Consider the following 25,338-nt stretch of genomic DNA (forward strand, 5'->3'; position numbering starts at 1 on the left):
AATGCCCGCAGAGCCTAGCACGCCCCACCTCCAACAGGAGGCACTCCTGAGTTGTTTACTTAGATTAAGTAGATTAAGATGCTCATTTTCCTAACACACACTTTATCTCCTAAAACAATAATGGATAACATCTATTGAGTGGAATGGAAAGGGCATGATTCTAACTTCCGTATGCACATATATATGTATATATGAGGGTACTTCAAAAAGTTTGTGGAAAAATTGAATTTAAAGATAATATGAATCCTTCCATTATCTTTTTATCTTTTTGAAGACCCCGTGTGTGTGTGTGTGTGTGTGTGTGTGTGTGTGTGTGTGTGTGTGTAAATTTAAATCTGATACCAGTCAATCCTACGAGGTAGATAAGAAATTGACCCTGGGAGAGGTTAAGTAACTTGCCCAAGGTCACTCAGTAAGTGGCAGAGCCTGGGGTTCAAATCCAGGGCTCTTCGCTATTACAGAAGCTCTCTTTCTGGCTTCTCCAGCTGGACCATCCCCATGCACTACCATCTCTAATACACCCCACCCACCAGCTGTGGGCTGGTAAATGTTTAACACTTGCTCTCTGGTAGGGAAATGTCTTGATTTATAGAATTTGCCAATTTTCTACCATAGCCAATTTCAAGCTACAGGACATTACTGAATGTAGAGTCTGAAATGAATGAATGATTACATCTTGATCATTAGTTCTTGAGTGCCAGTACCAGCTGGCTCCAGCACATCACTGTCACCTACCCCACCCTTTAGGCTTCCCACCCAGTTCTTCAAAACACAGCTGCACAACCCCTCCTCTGGCTGGCCTTCTCCCCCTCATTTGTTCCCTATCCCTTTTCCTTCCTCCCCATTTCCACCCTTGTTGAGCCCTTGCCTCTGTCCCAGGTGTGGGTGCCTGTCCCTGAGCATCCTGGGAGTACCTCCAGGGCTCAGAGAAAGAGAAAGCTGTCTGCGCTATAGACCAGCAACCTCTTCTGGAGCCTGTACGAGACCAGGAGACGATCAAAAAAAAAAGGAGAAAATATTGAGAGGGAAGGGTCTGTGAGGAGCTGAAGGAGGGGACCCCAGGGAAGTTGGAATCAGCCTAACTCCTAGAGCCTGCCAGTGAATGAGGGGAGTGACTGACCTCTCTCTAGCCCCTACCACACTCCATCTCAGGGCCCTTTGCTGCCACCATCTTGACACCATCATCCTCATCACTATTTCCAATCATTGAGCCTCACTAGGCACCATGCCAGCAACGGGCATTATTGCACTGACTTTTCAAGCTACCTTTCAAGGTAGAAACAATTCCCACCCCCACCCCCATGCCACCCTCACCCACCCAGTTTACAGACAATGAAACTGAGGCTCAGTGATATGTAGTGGTTTGCTATAATGGTTAATGTTATGTATCAACTTGACTAGGACACAGGATGCCCAGACATCTGGTCAAACATTATTCTGGGTGTATCTGTGACGATGTTTCTGATGAGATTAACATTTTAATTGGCAGACTGAGTGAAACAGATTGCCCTCCCCAGTGGGGGTGTGGGGGGCTCCATCCAGTCAGCTGAAGGCCTGATAGAACAAAAAGGCCGACCCTCCCTTGAGTAAGGGGAATTCCTCCTGACTGACAGCCTGAGAGCTGAGACATCAGTTATTTCCTAACTGCAGACTCCAGCTGAAACATCCACTCTTCCTGGGTCTCGAGCCTGCTGGTATTCAGACTGGAACTACACCATCGGCTTTTCCGGGTCTCCAGCTTGCTGGCTTCAGATCTCAGGACTTGTCAGCCTACATAATCCTGTGAGCCAATTCCTTATAATCTACCTGCCTCACTGCACCGTGTGTGCGCGTATGCGCACACTCATGCTATTGGTTCTGTTTTTCTGGAGAACTCTGGCTAAGGCCAAGGCCACACAACTCCTCTTTCCTCTAGTCTTTTTATCCACTCTTTCCCTACTCCAAACTCATCCTCTCCATGGAGTCTGTCCTGACTGAGGGTGAGACTGAGTCCTCTCACCTCTCTTACCTCACATGCTGGCCAGTCCTTGCCTCCTCATACCTCCCTGAATTCTCACAGGGCAGTTCTCATTGCAACTCAGACCTGGGCACCCCCCGCCATCTCAGTAGTCCTGTCAGGGAGGGTGGTGGGTCTGTGGCCAAAAAACCAAGACTGTATGGGATGAATTCTCCATCCTGTGCCCCCAGCCCTGATGATCAAGATGTAGTTGTTCATTCATTCATTCATTCATTCATTCATGCCACACATATGTAACTGTCCACGTGCCAGGCCCATTTAATACCCTGTAACACCAAGGGGGACAAGTCACAATTCTAGCCTTCTGGGAGCTTAAAGTCTTCTAGAGGAGATGGACCAGGAGGTACCCCTGGGCAAGAAAACCAAGCAAGTGGTATGAAAGAAATGGTGGCAGGTTCTGGGGGCCAGTGAAGTCACAGATGGAGGCTACTGCGGTCATCCCACAGAGATGCTGGCAGCCTGGAACAGAAAGTGACATGTTCAGAGTGAAGAGGAGTCCCAAGCCCTGCTTTCAGCAGGTTGGGAAGTAACTGGGCACCAGAGGAAAACTGAGATGGCAGCAGAGAGCACAGGACACCAACCTGAGGAGATGGGCAGGAAAGGAGGTTGTGATTCCAGGAAAAAGTAGGTTTATGAGGAATTATTCTGGGAAGCTTCCTGGAAAGGGGAAAGAAAAAAGCTGGGGGAAGAGGTCTCAATGAGGACCGAGGGTGGATACTGAGGGTTCTCAGGTGAGAGAAGCGAGGACAGAGAGAGCAGACTTCTCAGCCAGAGCCCCAAGCTACAGCCAGCCAGGCAGACGGGCAGCCGACTGAGGCTGTGAGCCATGCCTGCAGCAGAGGCCTGTGGAGGGACCTTGAAGGCCAACCCAAGACCTTGGGAGTAGGCAGCTGGCTTTGCTGAGGAGTGTGGCCTCGGATGGCCCCACCTCATCCTGCTGTGTACCCAGGGGAGAGCAGAGCCCTGAAGCTGGCCCTGCAGCCTCCCCAGCCGCTCCAGAGCTGACCCCAGTGGCGTCACAGGGAGTGACTCAAGCCCCAGCAACAACAATGAGCACGGCTGACGTCAGGCTGGGGGCTCCTGGAGGCGGCCAGCCTGGCTGGATAGCCAGCACCCTGCCTGCTGACCCTCCAGCCTGGCCAGGCCGTGGGGCAAGGGGGCCAGCTGTCCTCTCCTCCACCTCCCACCACTTCTGGGATATCACTCCCAGCCCCCGCCCTCTGTAGTAGAGGAAATGGCTGGGCGGATGGGACAGTGGCAGAGAGCGTGAGAAAGAGGTGCCTCCCATCCCCAACCTGCCAACCTCTTCAAGCAGCCTGGAGACCTGGACCGGGCTGGGCGTGGCACGTCTGCTGTCTCTTCTCCTGACAATCTTGGGATCTGTCCTTCCATGTTGGGGAAGGGTTGTGTGTCTTTTTGTCCAGGAAAGGTTCTGTGTTTGTCTGGCCAAGTTGGGGTGGGGATGGGGCTTTATTTCTTCTGTGCATGAGTCTCTGGAGGTGAAGGATTGCCTCTCCTTCCTGCAAGGTCTGCGTATCTATTCCTTTAGGAGGCATGTGTATATCTGTCATTGTTTCGAGGAGAAGATTCTGTGTGACTGTCCTTGCAAAATGGGAGGGATGTTTATCCACCCACCCTTGGTAAGGGAGTCTCTGTCTGCCTCTGTTGGGCTGTTTTTCTGTTCCTGGTTTCTTACCAAGCAGGGGGCATCACTGTATCTATCCTCATGGTACCCCAGCTACCTGGGACCCTGGGATGGGGTCCAGGTTTCCTGCTGGGCCACCCCAAGGCTGGGCTCCCCAGGTGGGTGCCCCTTCCTTCTGATGTGCCTGGACTAGGAGGGCAGCAAGAGTCAGCACCCGCCCGCCTGGTTTGCAGCTCGGCACAGCTCCCTGCTAACGCAGCATGTACCAGGACACTCCCCTCCCCCACCCAGCTGCCACCCCCAGCCCCCGCAGCTGTGAGTGCCAGGCCTGATTTATGGACCTGAGTTGGGGCTGGACAGTGCCAGTGCCTGGGTCAGACCTTGAGGAGACCTCAAGTGCCCCCCCCAACCCCCCCACCCCCTCGTGGCAGGGTCAGGGCCCAGCAGGAGGCGAGTAGAGCCAGAGTGGTGTGGAGAACAAGCAGAGCCAGACCCAGGTGGCAGGCAGGAGGCAGAAGCCAAGGCCCCAGCCTCCAGGGCCCATGGCCCCCAGGCCGGCTCTGAGTCCCGTGGGGACCCTGGAACATGCCCCTTGCCCTCAGAAGGTCTCTGTCTTGTGTAGGAAAAGGGAACATGGAGCAGTGAAGAGGGCTTTTCCTCAGCCTTGCAATGACTCTCTCCTGTACCCATCCTAGAATACCGGAGGTTCAAAGTCCCACCAGCCAGCCTAGGCTTCAACAAAACAGCCCCCCACCCTGGGGCCAAGAAGAGCCAGGGCAGAAGCCTGAGAGCCTGCAACTGAAGCAGGGGTGGAGGCAGAGGTTGGGGAGAGACCACAGCCTGGGGCTGAGTACCATCTGCCCTGGGGAGGACAGGGCAGCTGCCCGCCAAGCAGTGGGGCTGCAAGGCCAGGCCCAGCCTGGGTCGGAAGCCGGTGGTCAGAGGCTTGCCCCTTCAGTGTCATCCTCTGAGGTGGCCCAGCGGCCCTGGAATCTCTACTGCAGTCAGGTACTTGCAGGAGAGGGGCTGGGGGCTCATTCAGATTTCTAAGCTAAAACTCTGGGACTCCCAGGCCCAGTTCTCACATGAGGGGAACCCGACACTGCCCTTGGCCAGGACTCTGACTTGCCTAACACAACTGCTTCATGGCTGTGAAGGACATCGCTGCTGACTACCTGGTTACCACACAGCGGCCTCCTACCTCTCACAGTCTCTCTCTCCAGCTGCCCTCTGTGGCCACTGAGCCAGCTGCCACATGGCAAAGCATGCTGGATGCTCAGGGTAGACCATGCAGACAGTACTACGCAACTATAGCCTGGCTGCCCATGACCTTCAGAGGCTTCTCACCTCCTGAGGCTGACCCTTGCCACCTCCCTCCATAAGCAAGGCCTAATGGCCAGAGCTCAGGAGTGAAACAGCTTCTCCAACCCAGGCCCCAGTAAAGGGCCATCAGGCACAGACCACTGGGGTGTAGAGCTCCCCCTCAATCCCTAGACCTCAGAGCCACCCCTACTGAGTCACAGTGGCACCTCAGGTCTGGGGAGGGGGCAAGGGCCTCTGGGCACAGGGCCCAGCGTGGGTGGGTTGGGGGAGACAGGGAGGCAGGCTTCCTGGGTCTCCGTGTGAGGACAAACAGCAGGCTTTGAGGCCTTGGAAAATCCTGCCCGGGATTCCAGGCCCTGCCGGCGTCACTGCCTTTTGACTATTGTCCTCGTCGGAAACGGGCCCAGCCCCCGGCCAGCCAGGACAGAGCGGCCATTGTGAGGCCCCCACCAGGCTCAATGCCCCCTTGTTTGCCCTCCTGGCCCCTAGCAAGACTCGGAGGCCAGTTCTTCCAGTTGCTTAGTGGAAAGAAAGGGCCTGCCTCCAGGCTCCAGCCCTTGGGTGGGGCGGGGTGGGGCGGGGCGGGGCTGGAGGAATTAGCCCCCCACCCTATACCCCAATTGCCAGAGTCCTGGAAAGGCACCACCATCAATGGAGCTGCTCTTATTCGCAAGGCCCTGGGCAGGGAGACTTGGTGTTTAAGTAGCCGGACACACCCAGCGCAGCTACTTATAAACCAAGTGACCTTGGGAAAGTCTTTTCCTTTCTCTGAAATGAATTCTCCTCTTTTGTATAAACAATAACTAATATTTATTGGTGTTTGCTATGTGCAAACACTTTTCGAAACACTTTAGATATATTCACTCATGTAATCCTTACAGCATCTTTATAAAATAGGTACAATTATTTTCATTTATAGATGAAGACACTGAGGCCCAGAAAGGTTAAGTAACTTGCCCAAAATTCCACAGCTAGTAAGAGCTGGACCCAAGATTTCAGCCCAGGCAATGAGGCTCCAGAGTCCTTGCTCTTTACTCTACTCATAGGTGCCCACCTGTGAGGTGGGGTCACCGTGCCTTCCTCCCTGGGTGGTAACAAGGGCCGGGGATAACAGACATCCTGTGAAAAGGCTCTAGCCTGCGGTGGACCATAATACGTGGTAGCTGTTATCATTTCCATGGGGCTTAGAGATCTTGAAGAACCAAGACTGTCCCTTGCCCCCACCCCATTCCCAAGCATCTAAGTAGTCTTTTTGCCTTCCCCCATGGGTCTGCCCTGTCCCCACATCTGTCTGTGCTAAAGGCAGGGACCTAGAGTGAGAGGGACTCAGCTCAGCCACAGCTGGCGGGTGATTTCCCAGCAAGCGCTGCTCCTAACCAGAGCACTGCCACCAGACTCACCTCCCCACTGAACAGACGGGGAAACCGAGGCTCCTTGAGGAAGAGGGGCTTCCTACAGAGCAAGCAGCATGGAGTTGGAGGCAGGACTGAGAACGGAAACCATCTCCTGACTGCCCTATGTTGGCAGGTTCTGGTGCTGCTGGCAAAAGGCCCACTCAGGGGCTCCAGTAGGGGGGCCAGCGATACACGCTTGGAAGTCCACAGTGCTGCTGGGGGCAGTGGTCACTGTGTCAGGGCCATGATGTCCCAACCCTAGCCACATGGGGACCCTTTGGAAGGCCTGAGGCTGGACTTCCCAGAACCCAAGTGAGGCATGTGGTTGGGGGCTCCTTAGGGGAGCAGGCTGCGGCTGGAGCACTGGGGAGGCCCTGGCTTCTCCCCTACTCCAGAGCAGAACCCTATTTTGTCCCACCCCCTTCCAGCAGGAGTTGCCCCTCATCCAGCCAGCTCCCAGGAGCCACAAAGGTGCAGACTTAGGTGTCCCAGACCAAGGATTGTCAGGAACAGGTGTGAAGGCACCGCCTTCTGGGCTCCCACCAGACCCGAGAAAAATCTGGTTAGGCTGGATGGCGCAGAACCTGAACAGAGCCAGTTACCTCGGCCTCAGATTGGAGTCCGCCTAGGTTCTTGTTCTCAAAAGGGTGGCCCCAAGACCACCTGCATCACAAACACCTGGTGCTTGCTGAAAGTTCAAATTCATGGGCCCTACCCCTCACCAAATCTGAGTCTCTGGGCATGGAGCCCAAGAATCTGCATTTTAAGCTAGCCGACTATAAACAACTGACGAGCCTGGGGGCTGGCAATCCTGCGTGGGGGCTCTTGGGCGCAGGTGGGGACCTCAGAACAATCTTCTTGCCAAGGCAAGGGCTGCCAGCTCCCTGGATCCTGTTGCTGGGGTGGCAGCGGGGTGGGGAGGAATGTTGAGAATGGTGATGGAAAAACCCTTGAGCTGAGTAACAACAGCTACCACCCCTTTGGGCTTGCTTACACCCAGCCCCATGTAAGCCCCTCTAATCCTAACAGCCCTGGGAGCCCGAGTCTATTCCTTTTCCTGTTTTACAGATATGGAAACCAGGAACCAGAGACCAGTTTGCCCAGGTTAGGAACTGGAAGAGACAACCCTGAGACCTGCAGCCAGATCTATTGCTAGGGACAGTGCTCTGATCCCTGGGTCAGTGGGCCGGGCAAGTTTAGTGGAGGCTTTGTACATGTAGGAGTGCTTTGTAGAACCACCCTAGGAAGCAGGTGTCATTATTGTCCACCTTTTAAAAACTAAGGCCTATTAGCTCAGTTATTAACATGCAAGATTTATCCAGAACCACCCCTTCTCTTATGTAATTATGAGTATGTGTGTGTGGTGGGGAGTGGGGTCAGAGATAGACAGAGTCCCAGTTTCAGCTACATGTCTATTTTTTATTCAATATATTAAATATATTAATCAGAAAAGTCACATACTATAAATCCAGGAAAATACACAAATATAAATGTCAGAATCTGTCATTTGTCTTTTTCCTAGAGAGACAGTTATGTACATGTGGAAGGAGGGTGGGAAGAGAGCGCAAGTAAAGGAGGCTGGAAAAGCTTGCCCTGGCCCGTGGGGGCCCCATCCCTCCCTCCCAACCCCCACTCCCACATCAACCTCTTCCTTCCTGTATTTACAGTGGCATTCGGCTTATTTACAGCACGGCAGTGTGTGTTAAAAATGGTTTATCTTACAAAAAACATGAAGGCTAGGGCTGGGCTGGGGGGAAGGTAGGACAAATAGTGGGGTCACCCCCATGAATGCACCCCCTCCCCCAGGGCCTCAGCCCCCTGCCAGCCTCCTAGAGCAGGTGAGCAGGTAGGTCAGACCTGCAGCTCAAGCCCATGCTGGGAGGTGCTCCTGGGGTCCATGGGCTAAAGGCACGTGGAGTGGCATAAGAGAGTGCATACACATGTGTATACATGTGTGCACATGTGTTCCCAGGCTGGGGTCAGAAGGGCAGCGTGTCCATAAAGATCTTGTCGATGATGGGTGGAGGGGGCACCAAGTCCTCCAGCTTGAGGTAGAAGATGCGCTGCAGGCCCTGGGTGCACAGGGTCCGCAGCTCAGGCAGTTTGCCCAGCAGACGCGACAGGCAGCTGGCTGGCTGGGGCTCGCCCGCCACAGCCGACATGTGCTCCTTCAGGCAACTGGCAATGCGGTTCTGGAGCTCCTCCACCCGCAGGGGCTCCTGCAGCCCATGCCGGTCTGCAAGGAGAGTGCAGGATTAGCCACACATCTGAGGACCAGACCTCCCCAAGACCTGGCCTCCCCCAGGCCTCTCAAACTGCTGCCACACTCGTCTGGCACTTCCCGAAAGCATGTTCCCACAAGAGCCCAGCCATGTCCCAGCCTCATGGCAAGTCTAAGGAGGCAGTACCACTCCCTGTCCTCATATTCCAGAGAGGTTAAATGACTTTCCCAAGGTCATAAAAAATAAAAGAAACCCTAACCCAGGTTTTCTGGACAGGCCAGTGGTTTTTTCCAGACTGTTCTGAGCAGCGCTGGAGTTAAGCAGCAGTGTTTTAGGGGCTGCCTCCAGGAGAGTGGCCTCAGAACCCACCACTCCCTCTTCAGCCTGAGTACCTCTGATTTTGTTCTACACAGTTTGGTCCTCTGTGAAATTTAAGTGGAAAAAGGGGGGGGATGGATTCTGAGGCTTTAAAAAATAAAAAAAGAGACCTGAAAACCTCACACTGCATAACTACATTTACATAAAGTCCAAAACAGGCATAGCTAATCTTCACTAATAAAAGGCAGAGTAGGTGCTGGCCAGGTAGCTCAGCTGGTTAGGGATTGGTGTTATAACACCAAGGTCAAGGGTTTAGATCCCCGTACTGGCCAGCCACCAAAAAAAAAAAAGTCAGAATAGTGGTTACCTTTGGGGTAGGCAGTGACAGGAAGGGGGCACAAGGAGGGGTTTGGGGTGCTGGTGTTCTGTTTCTTGACCAAGGTGGTGGTTATACAAGTACAGTTTGTAAAAATTAATCATTTGTGTACTTTTCTGTATGCAGCGTAATTGGCAAGAATATTTTATTTTATTATTTTTTGGCAGCTGACCAGTACAGGGATCCGAACCTTTGACCTTGGTGTTATCAACACCATGCTATAACCAACTGAGCAACCGGCCAACCCCCTGCAGGAAGATTTTAAAAACAAACCAAAATTCCAGGCTGCGTACATGACACCTGCAGTCTGTACCTTGGGCAGTCTGGGAGCATTCAAAGGCTGGTTTGGGCTTTGGAGTCAGATGCAGCAGAGCCCCTCTCCAACTCTCATTGTCCCTATTTTTAAGGCAGGTAGAAGCATGGGGCAGTGTAGGGGTCCAGGAGGAAGTGCTAGATGCCAATCCACCCAACTCCCTGATACAGTGCCCTCCTGAGAGCCAATCAGCTCCCTGACATCCACCCCCTTGGGCCCAGCTTGGTGCTGGCCCCTTACCGGTGATAAGGACGAGAGCAGAGAGGCAGGCGAAGGCAGGGATGTCAACAACCAAGCTGTGCAGGGACCTGGAGAAGGCCAGGATGCTGTCAATCCAGTCGCCGAAGCCACGGGCACACTGCAGCCGGTGCAGCACCAGGCCTGAGCAGAAGATGAGCTTTCCCTCACCCGGCTTAGACCTAGCAGGTGGGGGGCATGGACAGCGGTCAGGATGGCCAAGGACAGAGGCAGCAGGAAAAAAGGCTGGGCAGACAACAAGCAACTCACCGATAGGCCAGGCGAAGGATGAAGAGCTCCAGGAAGGCAGACTCCAGCAGCAGGTCCTGGTCACCTGGTGATAGCTCAGCAAAGCCAGGGATCTTCTCGGCCCACTTGCGGATAACCTCCAGGGAACCCGACAGCAGGTCATAGAACTGCTGCACATCCCCAGCATCTTCCTTCCCGAAGCAGGGCAGTACCAGCTCCTGGAACTGGAGGGCAGTCCAGTGGGTCAGCACCCCAGGCAGGGCCCCACACAAGCAACCATGTAGGGTGTCAGACACTTGGACACCAGACCCAGGAATGAGAGTGGACCTGAGATTCAGCCCACGCTCTTGCTTGCCAAGTCTCGCATATTAACCCAGGGCTGCAGCTGCTGGAAGGAACACATTTTTTTTAACTGGCCACCTGCCCAAGGGGGTGCATTTTCCCACCTGGTCAGCCCAGAGGGGGCTCCTCTTTTTTCGATTTGTCAAACTGGAGGAGGTGCTCTTTCTAAAGTGCACAAAGGCATTGCGTGTACCTACAGTGGTCTTCCCTGGAGCAGGAGCAGGGGGCGGAGGGGAGGGCCCTCACCTTGGAGTAGTCCAATTTGGCAGTGCTGGGCCCTGAGTCCAGGTGTGCCCGTACGAGGGAGGTGAGGAGATTGGCAGGGGAGGTATCTGGGGGTTGCTTCGGTTTTGAAGGTAGCCGGCCCCGCCGCCCCTTCAGGCTGTCTGTCCGGACAACTGCAAAGAAATGGGCAAGGTGAGGAAGGAAGGGACTCTCAGCCCAAGCTGTGCACACCACTGCTGAGAAGCACTCCCCGCAAGTCCCAAAAACCCAGAGCCCCAGAAACCCAAGGTACCCTATAGGGACCTCCCCCTACCACCACGCTCACAGTGCAGGAAGGTGAAAGCCGCCTCCCCCTGTCCGGCCCAGGGGTCCAGACGTGGGGGTGGAAATGAGGTCCAGACATGTCCTCCCCTGTGGCCCTTCAGGGAAGATGCCCGGGGGTCTCTGTCCTGCCACAACCCGCTCAGGCCCACTTGGCTCCACTGGGCCCATCCCAGCCACCCACCTTCCTTCACCATGCCCACAGCCAGGCACTTCTGGAAACGGCAGAACTGGCAGCGGTTTCGACGCCTCTTGTCCACAGGGCAGTCCTTGTTAGCCAGGCAGATGTACTTGGCATTTTTCTGTACTGTGCGCTGGTGGGGGGGCAACACGGAACAGGCTGTCAGAGTTTGGGGTGGGGAGGGGGGAAGCCCAGGGGAGGGGACTGTCCAGATCCTGCTGCCATCACAGACAAAAGCACTCTCTGTTCACAGCTATTTTTCTAACATTTGGGTGGCGGGGAGGGAGAGATGGAGGGGTGGGGAAAAGAGAAAAGTCTTGGAGACATTGGGGGAGTTTTCTCCCTCAGGAGGAAGACCCCAGGACACAAGATTACGGGCTCAGGGCTCCTAGCAGTCCAGACACCTTTACTTTTTAATGTGCCTGTGTCTGCCTGCCCCTTCCCTAGGGCAGTCAGGAGAGGGCAAGGGGTTGGGGGTGGGGACAGGAAGCTGAGCAGGCACCCAGTGCTGGGACAAACACACAGCCTGTTCCCAAGTCCACCCCCAGCCCTCAAGAACCAAACCCTCTGCCCAGAACCTTTCATCTCATGCCAGGAACATGAGTGCCTGGGCACCCCTTCCCACCAGGACCTTGAGCCCAGGCAGAGGTGAACCAGAAGCTGGCCATCAGAACTTCCCCTCCTGGGCACCCCTGCAGCCCACAGCCTCTGCCCATATCTCACCCCTGCCGCCAACTCTCTGCAGTCCCATAGGTCTCTGTGTACCCCAGCAAATGAAAGTTTCCTGCCCCTGCATCTATGGGTTCCTAGGAAGGCGGCCCACCTGGCAAGCCTGCCCCTTTCCTGCAGGACAGAACTAGCTGGGAAGAGAACCCAAGAGAGGCTACTACAGACCCCAATGGGATGAGAGACCATCTTCTCCCCACTTCCATCAAAAGCCCCACCCAGTGTGGCACAGTACCTTGAAGAAGCCCTTGCAGCCCTCACAGGTGCGGACACCATAATGCTGGCATGAAGCGTTGTCCCCACACACAGCACAGCGGCCCTCACTTCCACTGGGAGCCCCACTCCGGGCCTTGGTTGAGGTCATGGGTGCATCCAGCATCCCTGAGCTGTCAAGGTGTGGGGAAGTGGGTGCCAAGCCTGGGAAAGCTGCTGGTATGGAATAGCTCTCCCCTTCTCCCAGCTGGTGGGTGGTCTGCGAAGGGAACAGCTTCAGGGAGCTCTGGGCCAGGCTGGGGCTGGGCCCAGAGGGGGGACTGAAGGAAAAGAAGGCTGGTGGCTGTGGGGGCCCAGAAGCCTTGGGCAACTGCTCTGTCCATGCCCGCAGGCCTTCATAAGTCTGGCCAGGTGAGAAGTGGCCAAAGGAGCCATCCCAGGGGGAAAGCTGGGGTGGCTGGAAGCTGGGGGTGGATGGCGACGGGACCGAGCAAGGGCTGCCATAGTAGTCAGAGCCGCTGGAGGATAGGGTCTCATCAAGTGGGCCGCTCAGGGGGCCAGGGTAGCAGCCATACACCTGGAAGTCCTCGAACTTGAAGGAAGCAGATGCAGGGGAGGTGGCAGAGGACGAGGATGTGGAGGAGGCCGAGGAGGAAGCCGAGGAGCACGGCTGAGCTGTTACTGGCAGCTGGTAGAGGAAGGTGTCAAACTCTCCTGTGTAGCCATCCATAAAAGTGCTGAAGCTGGGCAGGGCAGTGGGGGCAGCGGGGGCCACCTCAGGGCTGGCCAGGTCCATGGTGGGCTTACTGAGCTCAGGAGTCAGGGGGTCGCTTGCCAGGTGGTCACGGGCTCCTGGGCTTGGTGCTGGTGTTCCATACTGGGCTTGGATACAGGGCATCTCTGGAGAGGGAAACAAAGAAGAGGAGCAGTAAATAAAATAAGTCTGAAGCCTGATCTCAAAGTACAGGCCCCAGAACAGCCAGGTGGCAGGAATCCCAGCCTAGAGACGGGACACTGACACATCAGGGCCAGGGCCCACCACAGAACCCAGGAACCCCTGGCCGGAGCACCATCTCAACCTATGAGCCACAAAGCCCCTGGGCAGTGAGTGGGCTCAGTCAGAAGGCCAGCCACACCCCAGTCGGCCTGGGAACCCTAGGGAAGGCATCCAGCCAGCATTTCTCTGCTGAAACAGGGGGAAGCTGTGTTCCTCCAGCCCCCCGCCCCTCCCCCACCAGGAAAGGCATGGGAGGGGGCTGGGAGAAGGGTGGGTGGGAGAGGCAGCCTAGCAGAGCCTCAGCCCAGCTCCCAGGAGTAGATATGTTGTTTCTCCAACCAGGCGCTTCCTGGGAATATTCCCAGGCATACCCCAGCTTCTGCAAAACCCCTTCTTCTCCTCCCCCCACAGTGTCTGGGAAGAACGACATCCTGGAAATGGAAGAGGAGCTGGGAGTGAGGGCCCAGCTGTCTAAGAGGGCAACCTAAACAGCAATGCAGCCTCCCCAGCCTGTCCCCCATCCCCGCCCCCACCCTACATACTGAGCAAAGGCAGAAGATCCCACGCGCACACCAGTCCTGCCATCTGGGGCTGGGCACCCACTCTGCACTGCTTGGGACACTCCCAGAAGCAAAGAGGAAGGGATCCCAGGCCTACTTACACCGTCCCCAGGTCCCCAGGGGCAGGTAACCTGGCTCCAGACCTCTAAAGGCCATATGCTGGAAGGAGGCGGGGGTGGGGGAGGGTGTTGGCAGGGAGGGTGTTGGCAGGAAGGAAGAGAAAACTGCCCCCTGGACTTCCAGGAGAATGGACAGTCCCTAAGAGGAATTTTCTGCTATCCCCAGTTTTTTTCTATAAGAACGAAGTCCTGCAGAGGTCTTAAGGTGGCTATGCAGGAAAAGTCTGTTGAGGGTGGATGGAAGATGTCCTGCCCCTGCCTGGGTCCCTCTACTAAAGGAGAGTCTGTGCCCTGAAGAATACAGGGGCTCAGGCAAAGAAGGTTACACACTCCCAATCCTGAGGAGCCTGAAGGAACAGAGATAGCTTCTTTCAGGGGAAATCCTTAAATTCACAGGCTGGTCAAAAAATAAAATAATGCAGAGGAGACTCTGGGACACACTCTCACCCCATCTCCATGCCTGGGGTCTGCATAACTCTGGCCTCACCAGTCAGGGAAAGAAACTGGATAAGAAACCAAGCTGGAACAGAGAGTACCATAATCAAGGGGTACAGCAATGGGGGCAAGGCTGTCACCACCTCCCGGCCAAGAGCCCAGGAAGTTCTCTGGTCCTAGCCCCTTCTCTCACCTCTGTGGACACTGGTCAGGGTAGCTCCACCCCTAAGCTGACACTCACTCAACCAACCCTGACGACAGAGCCCCTCGAAGCCCAGGCCCCACCCACCCAGTGGCATCCGTCCATGGGCATACAGCACCTGCAAGATAAGGGTGACCACGTCTGCCTGCGCCAGAACAGCCTGGGCAGGGATGGGTTGGGGGTGGAGGAGGAAAGGTGGCAGCCTCGAAGAACTAGGTGTTCGTTCCAGCCTTATTCAAATCCTGTTTCTCCACTTGGACGTCCCACATCCGGATCAACCCCCATGAACCTATCCCCTCCCTGCATGCAGGCACTTAACAACACAAAATGTGGACATACATTTATTTAGTCTCATGGTGGGGGGGAGCAGTCTCACAAGGAGGAGGAAGAGGCGGGGTTGAAAAGGGAGTGGGGAGAATCCGGCTTCAGGCAGGTCCTGGCAACAATGTGGTTTGCACCTGTTCTGCTGAACAAGCCTCAGACTGCACCCTACCTGTAAGACCCAACAGGGACTACTGGGGGAGGGGGCACAGAGGTGATCAGCATGTGGAGCTGGAATGGTGGTAGGGGGAACGGCACTATCCTCCAGGTAGGACCACCGCAAGACTCCAACATGAGCAGCTTCCATCCAGGATCCCCAAGATCGAGGGTTTCCACATCTCTCTTTCTCTCGTGCGCTCTCTCTCACACATACACACTCTCCAAACCACAGCTAAAACAATCCTCCCTGTGCTTCCAGAGACCCTGCCCTTGACCCCAAGAAGTCTCCTTTATTCCAACACACAGCAGACACCCTCCATAATTCAGCCACCAGCCTAGCCATTTCCTTCGGCAATCTAGAGGTTTAATATACTTCAGGCAGAAAGTTCTGGGTGGGAAATCTCTGCAAACTAAGCTACAGCCTCTAAAGTGTGAGGAAAGCAACAGGGGCGAGGGGAAGGAGGGCTAACAGACTGGGAGGAAGGAGACCCTTTTGGAAATCCAATCCTGGTTGGAGTCGGACTGATCCCAGCAGTGCCAAAGCTCTATGTACCTTTTCCTCTACTGTACTGAGACCTCCCTCCCCTATCGGCACCCAGGTCCAGAGCACCGTGTGCCCACTTGGGCACCCTGGAGACAGCTGGACAAGCCCCTACTCCCGGCGCCAACCCCAGCCCCCTGCGGCTTCCACCTTGCAAGACATTCCACCCCCATTCCACAGATTCCAGTCCGATCTGGGTCCTCATCCCGCTGCAACCGCTACCTCTCACCGCCAGAACTGCACTCTACACGCGCCCTCCTGCATGCCGAGCCTGCAACATCCCTTCTGCCCGCTGTACACCCAACTCCTTCATACACCACCTCTAAAAACAGATGCACGCTCCCCGCGGGGGTACCTACCCGGCCGGCTCCTGCTCCCCCTGCCCGGGACCGGCGCCCCGAGTCGCAGCTTGGTCCCGCGTGCGCTCCCGCGGTCCTTCCTCCTCACTTTCCCAAGTTTCGCAGCCTCCGCCAGTGGGGCTCCCCGGGCGAGCCAGACCATCCTCTTAAGCGCTCCGTGACGCACGGGGAGGGGCGGGGGCACTGACGCACGCGGCCCGGCAAGCTTTGGCCATACAAGGGCGCGGGGGGCGGCGCGGTTCCGGCGGGAGCCTGCCAGGGGGAGGCGCGGGGACGGGGAGCCCGAGGGGGCGGGGCGAGGAGGGGGCGGGGCGAGGAGAGGGGGCCTGGAATGTCGGCGCGCGTGACGCACGAGGGGTTCCATTGACGCAGGGAGCGCGGATTGTTTGATCTATAAATAGCCGCCTCGCGCCACCTAAAAATAGCAGCTCCTGGACCCACTAGGCTACCCCTCGCCGGACCCAGGACCCGGCCGGGAGCCCCCAGGTCCGAAATAACCGGCCGGCAGGGCCGGAGCCCGAGAAGAGGGCGCTCCAGAGCCGCTGTCGCGGGGCTTCCCCGGACGAGGATCTCCTCACCCTCCGGCTGCTCCCCGGAGCCAACCGCGCCCGGTCCCTCCCGCTCTCTGCTCACCCGGCCCCGCCTTTGCACCCTTCTGGGAGGCCCGGTGTGTCGCCCTCTGCCGCTGCTGGGAGACCAGGGCAGGCCGAGTGCGGGGCGGCCAATCCAGGGACATAGCCTGGGGACCCTGCGCCCCACCACAGCCCAAGGCGCAGCTTGTGCACTTGACGCGTCTGCCCCAGCCGGGTCTCAGGCTGAGAGGTTAGCCCAGAGACATCAGTTAGAGTCCCCGCGTAGTCCCTCCAGGCAATTGTCCCAGCAAAGTACCTTCGAGGGCAGGGGTTTTCCAGGCCCAAGCTCAACCAGTGAGCTCTGCCCCACACGCTGAAGTTGGTTCTTACCAGTCCCTTCCCCAGCCCCTTAACAGGGCGAGTGCACCCTGGTTGGGAAATTACCGAATTTCAGAACCGGGTGGAGTCTGAGAAACCTTTTCAAACTTGTGCCAACTCTTCCCCATTTTATAAATAAACAGGCTCAGAAAAATAATGGCACTTGCTCAAATCAAGGTCACACAGTGAGGTGGTGGCATACGGGGGTGGAACCCAGGGCCTCGGACTGCATCTCTAGGGAATCTTTTCACACCCTCCTACTAATACCCCCTCCCCCTGGCCATGACGAAGGAGCACGGCCCTCCCACCCCACCTCCAGCAGCCGTGGGGAGAGCAGCTCTGAGCAGTTGTCACCTGCCCCGTGGGGAGGGGAAGAGCCTTCCAGGGCTGTATCAGAGCACAGACCAGGTTGCAACCACCTGCAGCCTTCCCTGGTCTGGCTGTCACCCCTTCACAGCCATCCCGCCCCAACCCTGGGGAGCCCTCACCAGCAAGGAAAGAGAGGAAGGAAGAAGGGCTAATATGGACAAGGAGAAGAGAGCTCCCCACCCCACGGGGACCCCCACCCATTCCCCTACTTCCCTGTAAGTCAACATCCATAAGTTTCTGCTTCCACTGAGCTTGCATCCACCAAGCCCGCTCCCACCTCATCTGGTCACCCTATGGCACTTCCCTTTGCCCTTGAGGTACTGCCTGCTCCTCACTTCTGCTCATATCTCCCAACACAGCCTCCCACACCTTTTCCCACTTCTGCCCACTCAAAGGTCCCACAAGCACCTCAAAGTTCATCTGTTCCAGACAGAGCTTGGCATGTCTGCACTCCTTGCTTGCCACCTCATCTTGCACCTAATGCCCCCTTTGCAACCTGTCGTTTTTTCCTGAAATTCTTTTTTGGAACATCTCTTAGATCCCCCTTATTCCTACTGCCAACCACAGCCCACACCTCACTGGTGCGGCAGACCAATTGGGTACGCCCAATGACCTACCCTTCTCCTCGCCCACGCCCATTAAGAAAACCACCCCTTACCAATCTAGCTCCTCTTTCTAAATCCTCGTTGTCCACCATGGCTGGAGCAGTCTTCATGTAATACCAATCTCATTCAGTGATCTGGACAGACTCTGCCAGAGCTCCCCCATCCCCAGCACACAATGTCAATATGAATGGAATGAGTCTGCAGAGAGCTCTGAGCTTTCCCTAGCTACCTTCCAAAGACCTTCAAGGCCACCTGGGTAAAGGTGAAGCATAGGAAGGACCCTGGTGCCAAGTAGACCCATCCAGAATCCCCACCCCACTTCAGCCAAAGTTTTGTTTTTCTTTTAGGCTTTTGCATAAGATTTAGCTTGGACTTTATGGAATCCTTTTGTGGAAAATGATTCCACAGCTAAAAAAAGGTCTGAAACCACTAATATAATTCAAAACCTCCCATTTTTCAGCTTAGAACCTGAGGGTTCCAAGAGGAGCTACAACTTGCTCAGGAGCACACAGCAAGTCTGTGCTGGGTGAAATTGGCCCCCCATGTGTCACAGGCTGGCTTCCCTACCTAGCCCCCCATCTACCCTGGGATGCCTCCCTCCACCTCAGCAGGGCCTTCCTTAGAAAATAAGACCAATTTTAATATGTCAGCCAAAAGATGATTAGCCAAGTCAATGTTCTTCCCTCCAACCTGCAAAAACAGGAGTACTTGTGGCTGACCAGACTGTGCTCAAGCCCAGCCTTAGTTCAACTCAGAGAGTTGAGCCAGCCTTGAGCCCTAGCATTCTCCTCCCCTCCCCACAACTTTGCATTCGTAAAAAGTAGCATAGACCATCCTGTGGGGTAGGTCCACCCATGAGTCCTAGGGAACTCAAATACGGTAGGGAGCTGTCCAGGACCCTGGTCTGAACCCCAGCATCTCAGCATCTCGTCTCTAGATTTGTGCCTGCAGCCCAGGGTCCACCTCTCCAAGCTTCTACAGGTTGTGGAGGCTACAGTCTTGCTTCCCCGAAGCCAAAAAGAGGGTGAGAAACTACAGCTGCCACCTGGCCATGCTTGTGAAGGCAGGGATGCTGGGGGGTTCGAACACACCACACTCTGAAAATAAGTAAATAAGGAGAAAAAGGCAGAGTCCCTTCGTGGAAATACAGCCAGGGCCACCCAGGCAGGCACCCATATGGAGCACCTAGCCTAAGACAGAGGAGAGAAAGGCAGAGAGGCTTGGGGATCCCAGGCCTCATGGGCCCTCCAGGGAGGATGGCCTGGGGCTCTCCAGGGGTGGAGTCCAGCTAAGGTGGAACTCTGGGGAAAGGCATTACTGATGCAGACTTTTGGAGGCCTAGAGCAAAAGCTGGTCCCAGACTGGACACAAACCTCCAATGGACCCCCAAGTCCAGCCTTCAAGAATCAGGTCAGAGTGAATAGCTCATGGGGGGATGTGGGGGTTGACCAGAACAGGCAATGATAGGAGAGGTATCCAAAACTAAAGATGAGGACCTGAAGGTAAGGCAAGGCCATGATAACACAAGGGCAGGGAGAGATGTTATGCTGGAGACAAGAGACAGCCCCACCCGGTCAGCCACCACACCATGGCCCGGCTTACCCATCTGCCCTCATCATCCAGCTCCCCACTACCCCCATATAAGGACCTTGGGCTGACCCTTCCCACCACCCACTTTTGCACATACTGTTTCACCCACTGGGCACATCGTTCCTCTTCTTCCCTTCTACTCTAATTCTGCTGATCCTCCAAGACTCCGGCTCACATGCCATCCCCCGGGACCAGTCCAACTCCTAATAATAAGCACCTTCTCGTTGGGGGTGGGGAAGAAGGTGGGGAAGGGAGAGGGAGTACCAATCAAGGGTCAGACCTTGGGCAGGGTGCATCACATGGATTCTTCCATTTAACATTCTCCCCTCCCTTCCAAGTTTGGAATTACAACCTGCATCTTGTAAGTGAGGAAACAGAGGCTCAGGGGCAGGACTCAAATTCAGGTCTCCTAACTCCCCATTTTGTGCTGGGCCCACTGCCCTTGACACTGAACTCCACAGGCTGTGGCTTCTGGCCCCATAGGCCTTGATTCTTATAAGTGCACCACAGAACGAGGTACACACATATGGCCTCTAAATTGAAAATAGAGGGCTGACCCCGTGGCTCACTCGGGAGAGTGCAGCGCTGGGAGTACAGCGGCATTCCCGCCACGGGTTCGGATCCTATATAAGGATGGCCGGTGCGCTCACTGGCTGAGCGCGGTGTGGGTGAAGCCAAGCCAAGGGTTGCGATCCCCTTACCGGTCACAAAAAAATAAAATAAAATAAAATAAATAAATTGAAAATAGAGGTGCCTACCAGGGGGTCTTTGGTGGCACTGGAAGCATTCTAGTTCCCAGTCTGGACAATGGTCATCCAAGTGTGTTCATTCTGGAAAAATCATCAAACTATACTCTTAAGATTGTACCCCTATGGTGTGTGCACTTTTCTGTATGTATGTTATACTTTCCCAAAAAAGTTTATTTAGAAAATAGCCATACCTAAATGGGAGAGACATCTATTCAAATGGATAAAGATGCAACTGAAATTTACTGAGTACAAATTCACTCAAGTGTGCATTCCTGAAATCACAGTGGCTGTTTCTCATTATGTATTTGTTCTGTCAACAGATAGAGAACAACTACAGTTAGGAGGGGCTGCAACATCTGATATTAGAAAGGGGTCCTCATGCTGACAACACAAGTTTTCTGAACCATTCCCCAAGCCTTACCCCTCTCAGTCAAGTCTTACGGGGCCCGGGAATGTATCAGGCACTCAGACCCATCCCTCCCCAGTGTGTAAACATGAGGGCAAGGGCACAGTCTCCCCACCTTGGCAAAAGGACCCTTTCTGCATTCTCAACAGTATGTAGCCCAGGGCAGGCCCCAAATGGGCAGCCATTGTCCACCATCACTCCCCAGCCAAGAGGGTGGGTGTGTAGCTCGTGAATAGGGGATGGAGGAAGTAGAACTGCACAGCCCTTTCCCACACTGTCTCCCCCCACCCCGCACCACCTTGGGCTGGGCCCCATCCCGTCCCAGCTGAGCAGAGCAGGAACTTGCCCTACTTTCACTGAGACCATCCCCACCCATGGGCCTCCACACCCTTCCCACGGGGTGGGCAGAGGGAGTGAGCTTTGCCTCCTCCCACTAAGAAGTGGCCCCGGGAGCTTCCCCTCCCCAGCCCCATGCCTATCACCCGCCCTGACACGGCCACTTCCTCTTCTTGCCCTGGCAATGTGCAGGGGGATTTGTGCTGTGGGCAGGGAAGCACTGCCTACTGCCCCAGGGGCTTCCTATGGGCAGCTCTGGGAACTGGGGTGAAGGGTCAGGCCCAGGCCTCTGATCTCATGGCCCTTGCTCAGGCCTTGCCATGATCACACATATCTTCACCTCCCCAGAAACAGGTTCCCAAGGACACAGGCCAGTCAGCCAGTGTCCTCCACCCCTCCCCCCAACTTTCAGCAGGGCAAAAGATGTAAGAGCTATCAGAGACATCTTTGACCAGCAGCCAGCAAGCCTGGTGTGTGACCTGGGGCCAGTGCCTTGCCCTTTCCAAGACTCTTTCCTCATCTACCCAATGCAGACAACATTACAGTCCCAGTGTTGGGAGAACTGAGTTTGCTAACGGAAGGGAGAGGTTCAGCATCAAAATGGAGCACTGTCTGGGGCCTGGCTCTAGGGACCTACAGTAGAAGCCTGGGACTGGTGAGGGGCAGGCAGGGACGAGAAACACCAGGGTCCTCAGGTGGACCAGGGAGCCAGCTGTCCTCCTTCTCCAAGAACTAGAGATAAACAGTAACCCCATCCCCACTTCTCCCCCTCCAGGGCTGAGTGAGAGGAAATAAGAGTGCGCCCAGAGATGTGGATCCACCTAGCACCAGGAAATTTCCAGACTCTGTATGCAGCAAGTGCTCAATCAACACTCTAGTGAAAGCTGTTTAATTAAGGAGTTTAGGCTATGGCCACAGATGCTATCTTCAGTCCAGAGATGTCTCTCCCTCCACCTCCCTCTGAGACCAGAAGAAATGAACATACAGCTAAAGGAATAAGATCAGACTTCAGGAAGAACAGCCAACAGAGCTGGAAGACACAGACAAGATCATGGAGTTCCTGTGGGAAAGGTCGGCCCTCGCCTCGTTTGCACCCTCCTCAAATCTCCCTCCATGCTGCTTAGTCTGCTCAGCTCCTGGCCAGCTCCTCTCCTCCTGCCTCAGAGGGTCCCCTACCACCTTGCAGAATGCAGACACCCTCCACATTCCCCTGCCCCTGCCCAAAGTCTCCACCCAGACTTCGCAGGCAAAATTTCAAATTCCAAAATAAAAATCCTCTGATAACAAGCCCCAGCCGGAAAGACTGATGTACTTTCCTATTGTTAAAGTATTTTTAGTTGAAGGCTCTGGATTCATTTAGAGACTCACGTTCAGAAAGGGGAAAAATTTTTTTTGAGAACTGAGGAGAGCACACGAGGCTCCCACGTCAGGAGCCGCCACTTATTCCATGCCGGGCCAAAGCCCCTGGCCCTGGTCCCAGGAGCGTGTTTGAGGCAAGCCGGCTGGCGGACTTGCCAGACCTCACTCCAGCCCTGCTTCTCAGGCCCCCAAAGCAGCTGGGAGGCCCGGCAAGGAGAGCAGGCAGGGGCTGCAGGCTCAGCAGGAAGCCAAGCCCTTGGCCCCAGCCACCTAGTCCTGACCAGTGGGGGCTCAGGGACTCCTTTCAGAGACCAATCCTGAGGTTCCCTGATGGACACCAACCTCACTCCAGCGTCCCTCCCCTGCTCATGCAGACCTGTGCTTCGTCCAGGCCCTGTGGATGGGAGAAAGGGATCAAGACTCTGTAGGAGATCTCTGAGGAAAGAGACAGACAGCATCACCTATTTCCACATCCCCGTTTCTAAATCACAAAGTGGTCCCAAGTCCAACTTCCAGCTCCCAACTGGGGTCATGCTGCACTCATTCGCTGGGACAGTCGGCCACTCTTGCTTCCTACTCTCCCCCTCCTCTCAGGGCCAAAGGTTTGGCATGATGGTCACAATGGAAAAAATCCAAACAGCCCCGCTCCCATTTCTTAGTGTCCCCATTCCCAAGACTCACCAGCTTCTTCCTCACAATCTGCTTTAACCCTCAGAGATCCCAACAGGAAGGGGGAATCCCAGGGTTGGTTGGGGGCTCTTGCTGGCAGCCTCAGGGAGCTCTGTAGGGAGAGATGTGACTGCTCAGTCCCCTTGTCCTCCCCAGCTGAGGCTGTGCACCAGCCGAGCAGGCTCTGGATGTGGGGCTGTCTCCAAGCCAGCGTGTCCTCCTCGGTTTATATAGCAGAAACCAGAGCTGGCCCTTGGGGCTGGGGGGAGCTGCCTCAGGGCCCTCTTGGCTGGGGCCTGACTTTGGCCCAGGTCAGCAAGAGACCAAAATAGTCAGCTGATGGGAGCCCCAGTGTGAGCGTGACCCTGGGCCCATGCCCAGGCCTGGCAGACAGGTGCCCACGTCACAAGACTAGCAGCTCCAACACTCATGGGGCCCCAATTGGCAGCCCCTCAGGGTGGCCTTGGCAGTGTACCCAGCATGGGAATTCCACCCGATCACCATCATCACCCAGACAACGGGATAAACACAAGGAATTCTGCCCACCAGAGCTGCTGGGTGCCCAGAGGGAAGGCTGGGTGCTCGGGAAGCTGGGTCTGGGCTGGGCTAGAAGCGAGGACAAGTAGAGGGAAAGACATCTTGCCCCTGCTGTCATCTTCACTCACGTGCTTCCCAAGTCCAGATCTCCAGCTGACCAGAGACACCTGCCTCTCCCACTTACAGTAATCCCTCTCCCTGTCCCCAGGCCGAGGTTGGTGGCACAGAGCCTGCTACCAGCAGGAGGCCAGGTGCACACCCAGCCCAGCCCTTGGAACAGGAGGCCCTGTTTCCCAGGGCTTCCCTCCTTCCATCTAGGCTCAGACCGGACACCCTGTCTTCCCATCCCAGCCATCTTTCTGGGACCCTGCACCCTTAATACCAACTCCACATGAGGCAACAGTGTTTGGGGGACTGGGTGAGATACCGAGCCAGTTCCTGCTTCTTCCCAGATCTCTCAAGGCCTGAGGGGACTGATGCTCAGAGATGGTCCTCCGTCCAGGGAAGGAGGAAGGGAATCACAGGGCCACTGTCCAGGGTGCCAGGTTGAACTCCAGCTCCCTCAAGCACAGTAACCAGGACTATGGTGCCCTTAGCCCCATCCCCCCATCTCAGTATCTCAGGTCCCCAGGGAACAGCCTGGTGGAAATCCCATTCCCGCCCCATACCCATCACCCATGGATCAGCTTGTGCCTTCTCTGGAAGCACCTTCAGACAAGATAGGTGTGTCCTCCACCATCAGTCTACACCTCTGGGCTCACTTGGATGCTAGGCTTGGCTCTACAATTCCTCACTGCAGGGGCTTGAAAAGTCACTTTGCTCCTCTTTAACTCAGTTTCCTCATCTATGAGAAGAGAGGAAGCACTAGATGGCCCAGGATCCCTCTGGCCACAGCCACAAGTTTGAATTTTCCCTCTCAAGGATTTTGGCTGACTAGTGGAGGGTCTGTCCCTGCCTCAGCATTCACAAAGGCCACCTCCTCATACCATAGACTCCCCAGGACCTACAGGCCTGCCATGGTGAGGAGGGGGCCAGAGGGAGGGGGTAGTCCAGACTTTTTTCTCTTCTTGCACTCCCCTGGTGTGATGTCTACACTCTAGAGTCTGGCCAGCTCCCCCCCGCCATGTATGCCCCACTGTACTCCCAGCCCAGCCCAGGGCTACCCAGCCTCACCCCATGCACTTCCTGGAACCAGGCACGTGCTGCCTTTGAAACAGCTGTCATCCCCCACCAACCACCCCACCCCACCAGCCCATATCACCCGGTCTTAGAGCCCTCCAGCCTATCCTGTTAAGAAAATGAGGCTTTCCCCATCCCCACCCCATTACCCCCACCTCCAAAGAAATCAGATCTCCCCACACTGAGCAGCACCTCACCTCCACCTCTGGAGGGCTTCCCTCTCTATCCCCCAAACCACATCCTCTTCGGCAGCTTCATACCCACCTCTGCCCCCCAACCCCACCTGCTTGGGGGCCCCAGGGTGTACAAAGGACAACAGCAGAGCACTTACCACTCTGGATGGACCGACAGGCCTCAGTCAACACTCATACCATCCCCTCGGCCTTCAGGGCCTGGCAAAAGGCACCAGGACACCAGGGAGGGGCAGGAGCTGGCCTCTGCCCATGGTGGAGGCCTATGGAGGGAGAGTCAGTGTGAGTGAAGAGAAACCAGCCAGCAGGGTCACTCCCTGGAGACAGCACAGCCAGGAAACACAGGAGTGGTAGCAGGGGCAAGACTCAGGACTCAAGAGGGAGACAAGGACCTCCTGGGCTGGGCGGCACAGCATGGGGGCCCATGCCCCAGGCAATCAGAGCTGGGGGATGTAGGGTGCGGCCAGGAGCTCCAGATAGCATCTGGGGCATCTTAGAGCCATCAAGATACTTGTACATGCCAGGACCTGGCCCTTTGGCCTCACACCCCACTCCTGGCTCTCAGTCCTTGGTGCACACAAAACGTATTCATTCTATCATGAG

The 25,338-nt window shown here is 55.7% G+C and overlaps 1 protein-coding gene across 3 annotated transcripts; it reads right to left on the reverse strand.

Moving 5' to 3' along the window:
* Positions 1-7,777: 7,777 nt before the first annotated feature.
* On the reverse strand, positions 7,778-24,969 carry NR4A1 (nuclear receptor subfamily 4 group A member 1). 3 transcript variants are annotated; one of them, XM_063075891.1, is made up of 8 exons: positions 24,876-24,969; positions 22,841-22,940; positions 12,125-13,002; positions 11,167-11,296; positions 10,683-10,834; positions 10,116-10,318; positions 9,849-10,027; positions 7,778-8,615 (listed from the first exon to the last, which is right to left on the reverse strand). In XM_063075891.1, the coding sequence occupies exons 3-8, from the start codon at positions 12,998-13,000 to the stop codon at positions 8,359-8,361; spliced, it is 1,797 nt and encodes a 598-aa protein (XP_062931961.1). In that variant the 5' UTR covers positions 13,001-13,002; positions 22,841-22,940; positions 24,876-24,969; the 3' UTR covers positions 7,778-8,358. The 3 variants fall into 3 exon arrangements, with proteins under 3 accessions (XP_062931961.1, XP_062931959.1, XP_062931958.1); XM_063075889.1 differs by lacking the exon at positions 24,876-24,969 and having other exon boundaries at positions 22,841-23,025; XM_063075888.1 differs by lacking the exons at positions 22,841-22,940; positions 24,876-24,969 and adding an exon at positions 15,796-15,904.
* Positions 24,970-25,338: the final 369 nt, after the last annotated feature.

The sequence above is a fragment of the Cynocephalus volans genome, chromosome 12 (genome assembly GCF_027409185.1).
Source record: "Cynocephalus volans isolate mCynVol1 chromosome 12, mCynVol1.pri, whole genome shotgun sequence".
Lineage (NCBI taxonomy): Eukaryota > Metazoa > Chordata > Mammalia > Dermoptera > Cynocephalidae > Cynocephalus > Cynocephalus volans.

Bases quoted from the DNA above. Each gene is read 5' to 3' on its own strand.
- NR4A1 (XM_063075891.1), bottom strand. From the start codon at position 13,000: ATGCCCTGTATCCAAGCCCAGTATGGAACACCAGCACCAAGCCCAGGA. The intron at 10,319-10,682 runs GTGAGGGCCCTC...ACTGCCCTCCAG, and splicing joins CCAAATTGGACTACTCCAAG to TTCCAGGAGCTGGTACTGCC. The intron at 10,028-10,115 runs GTGAGTTGCTTG...CCCACCTGCTAG, and splicing joins ATCCTTCGCCTGGCCTATCG to GTCTAAGCCGGGTGAGGGAA.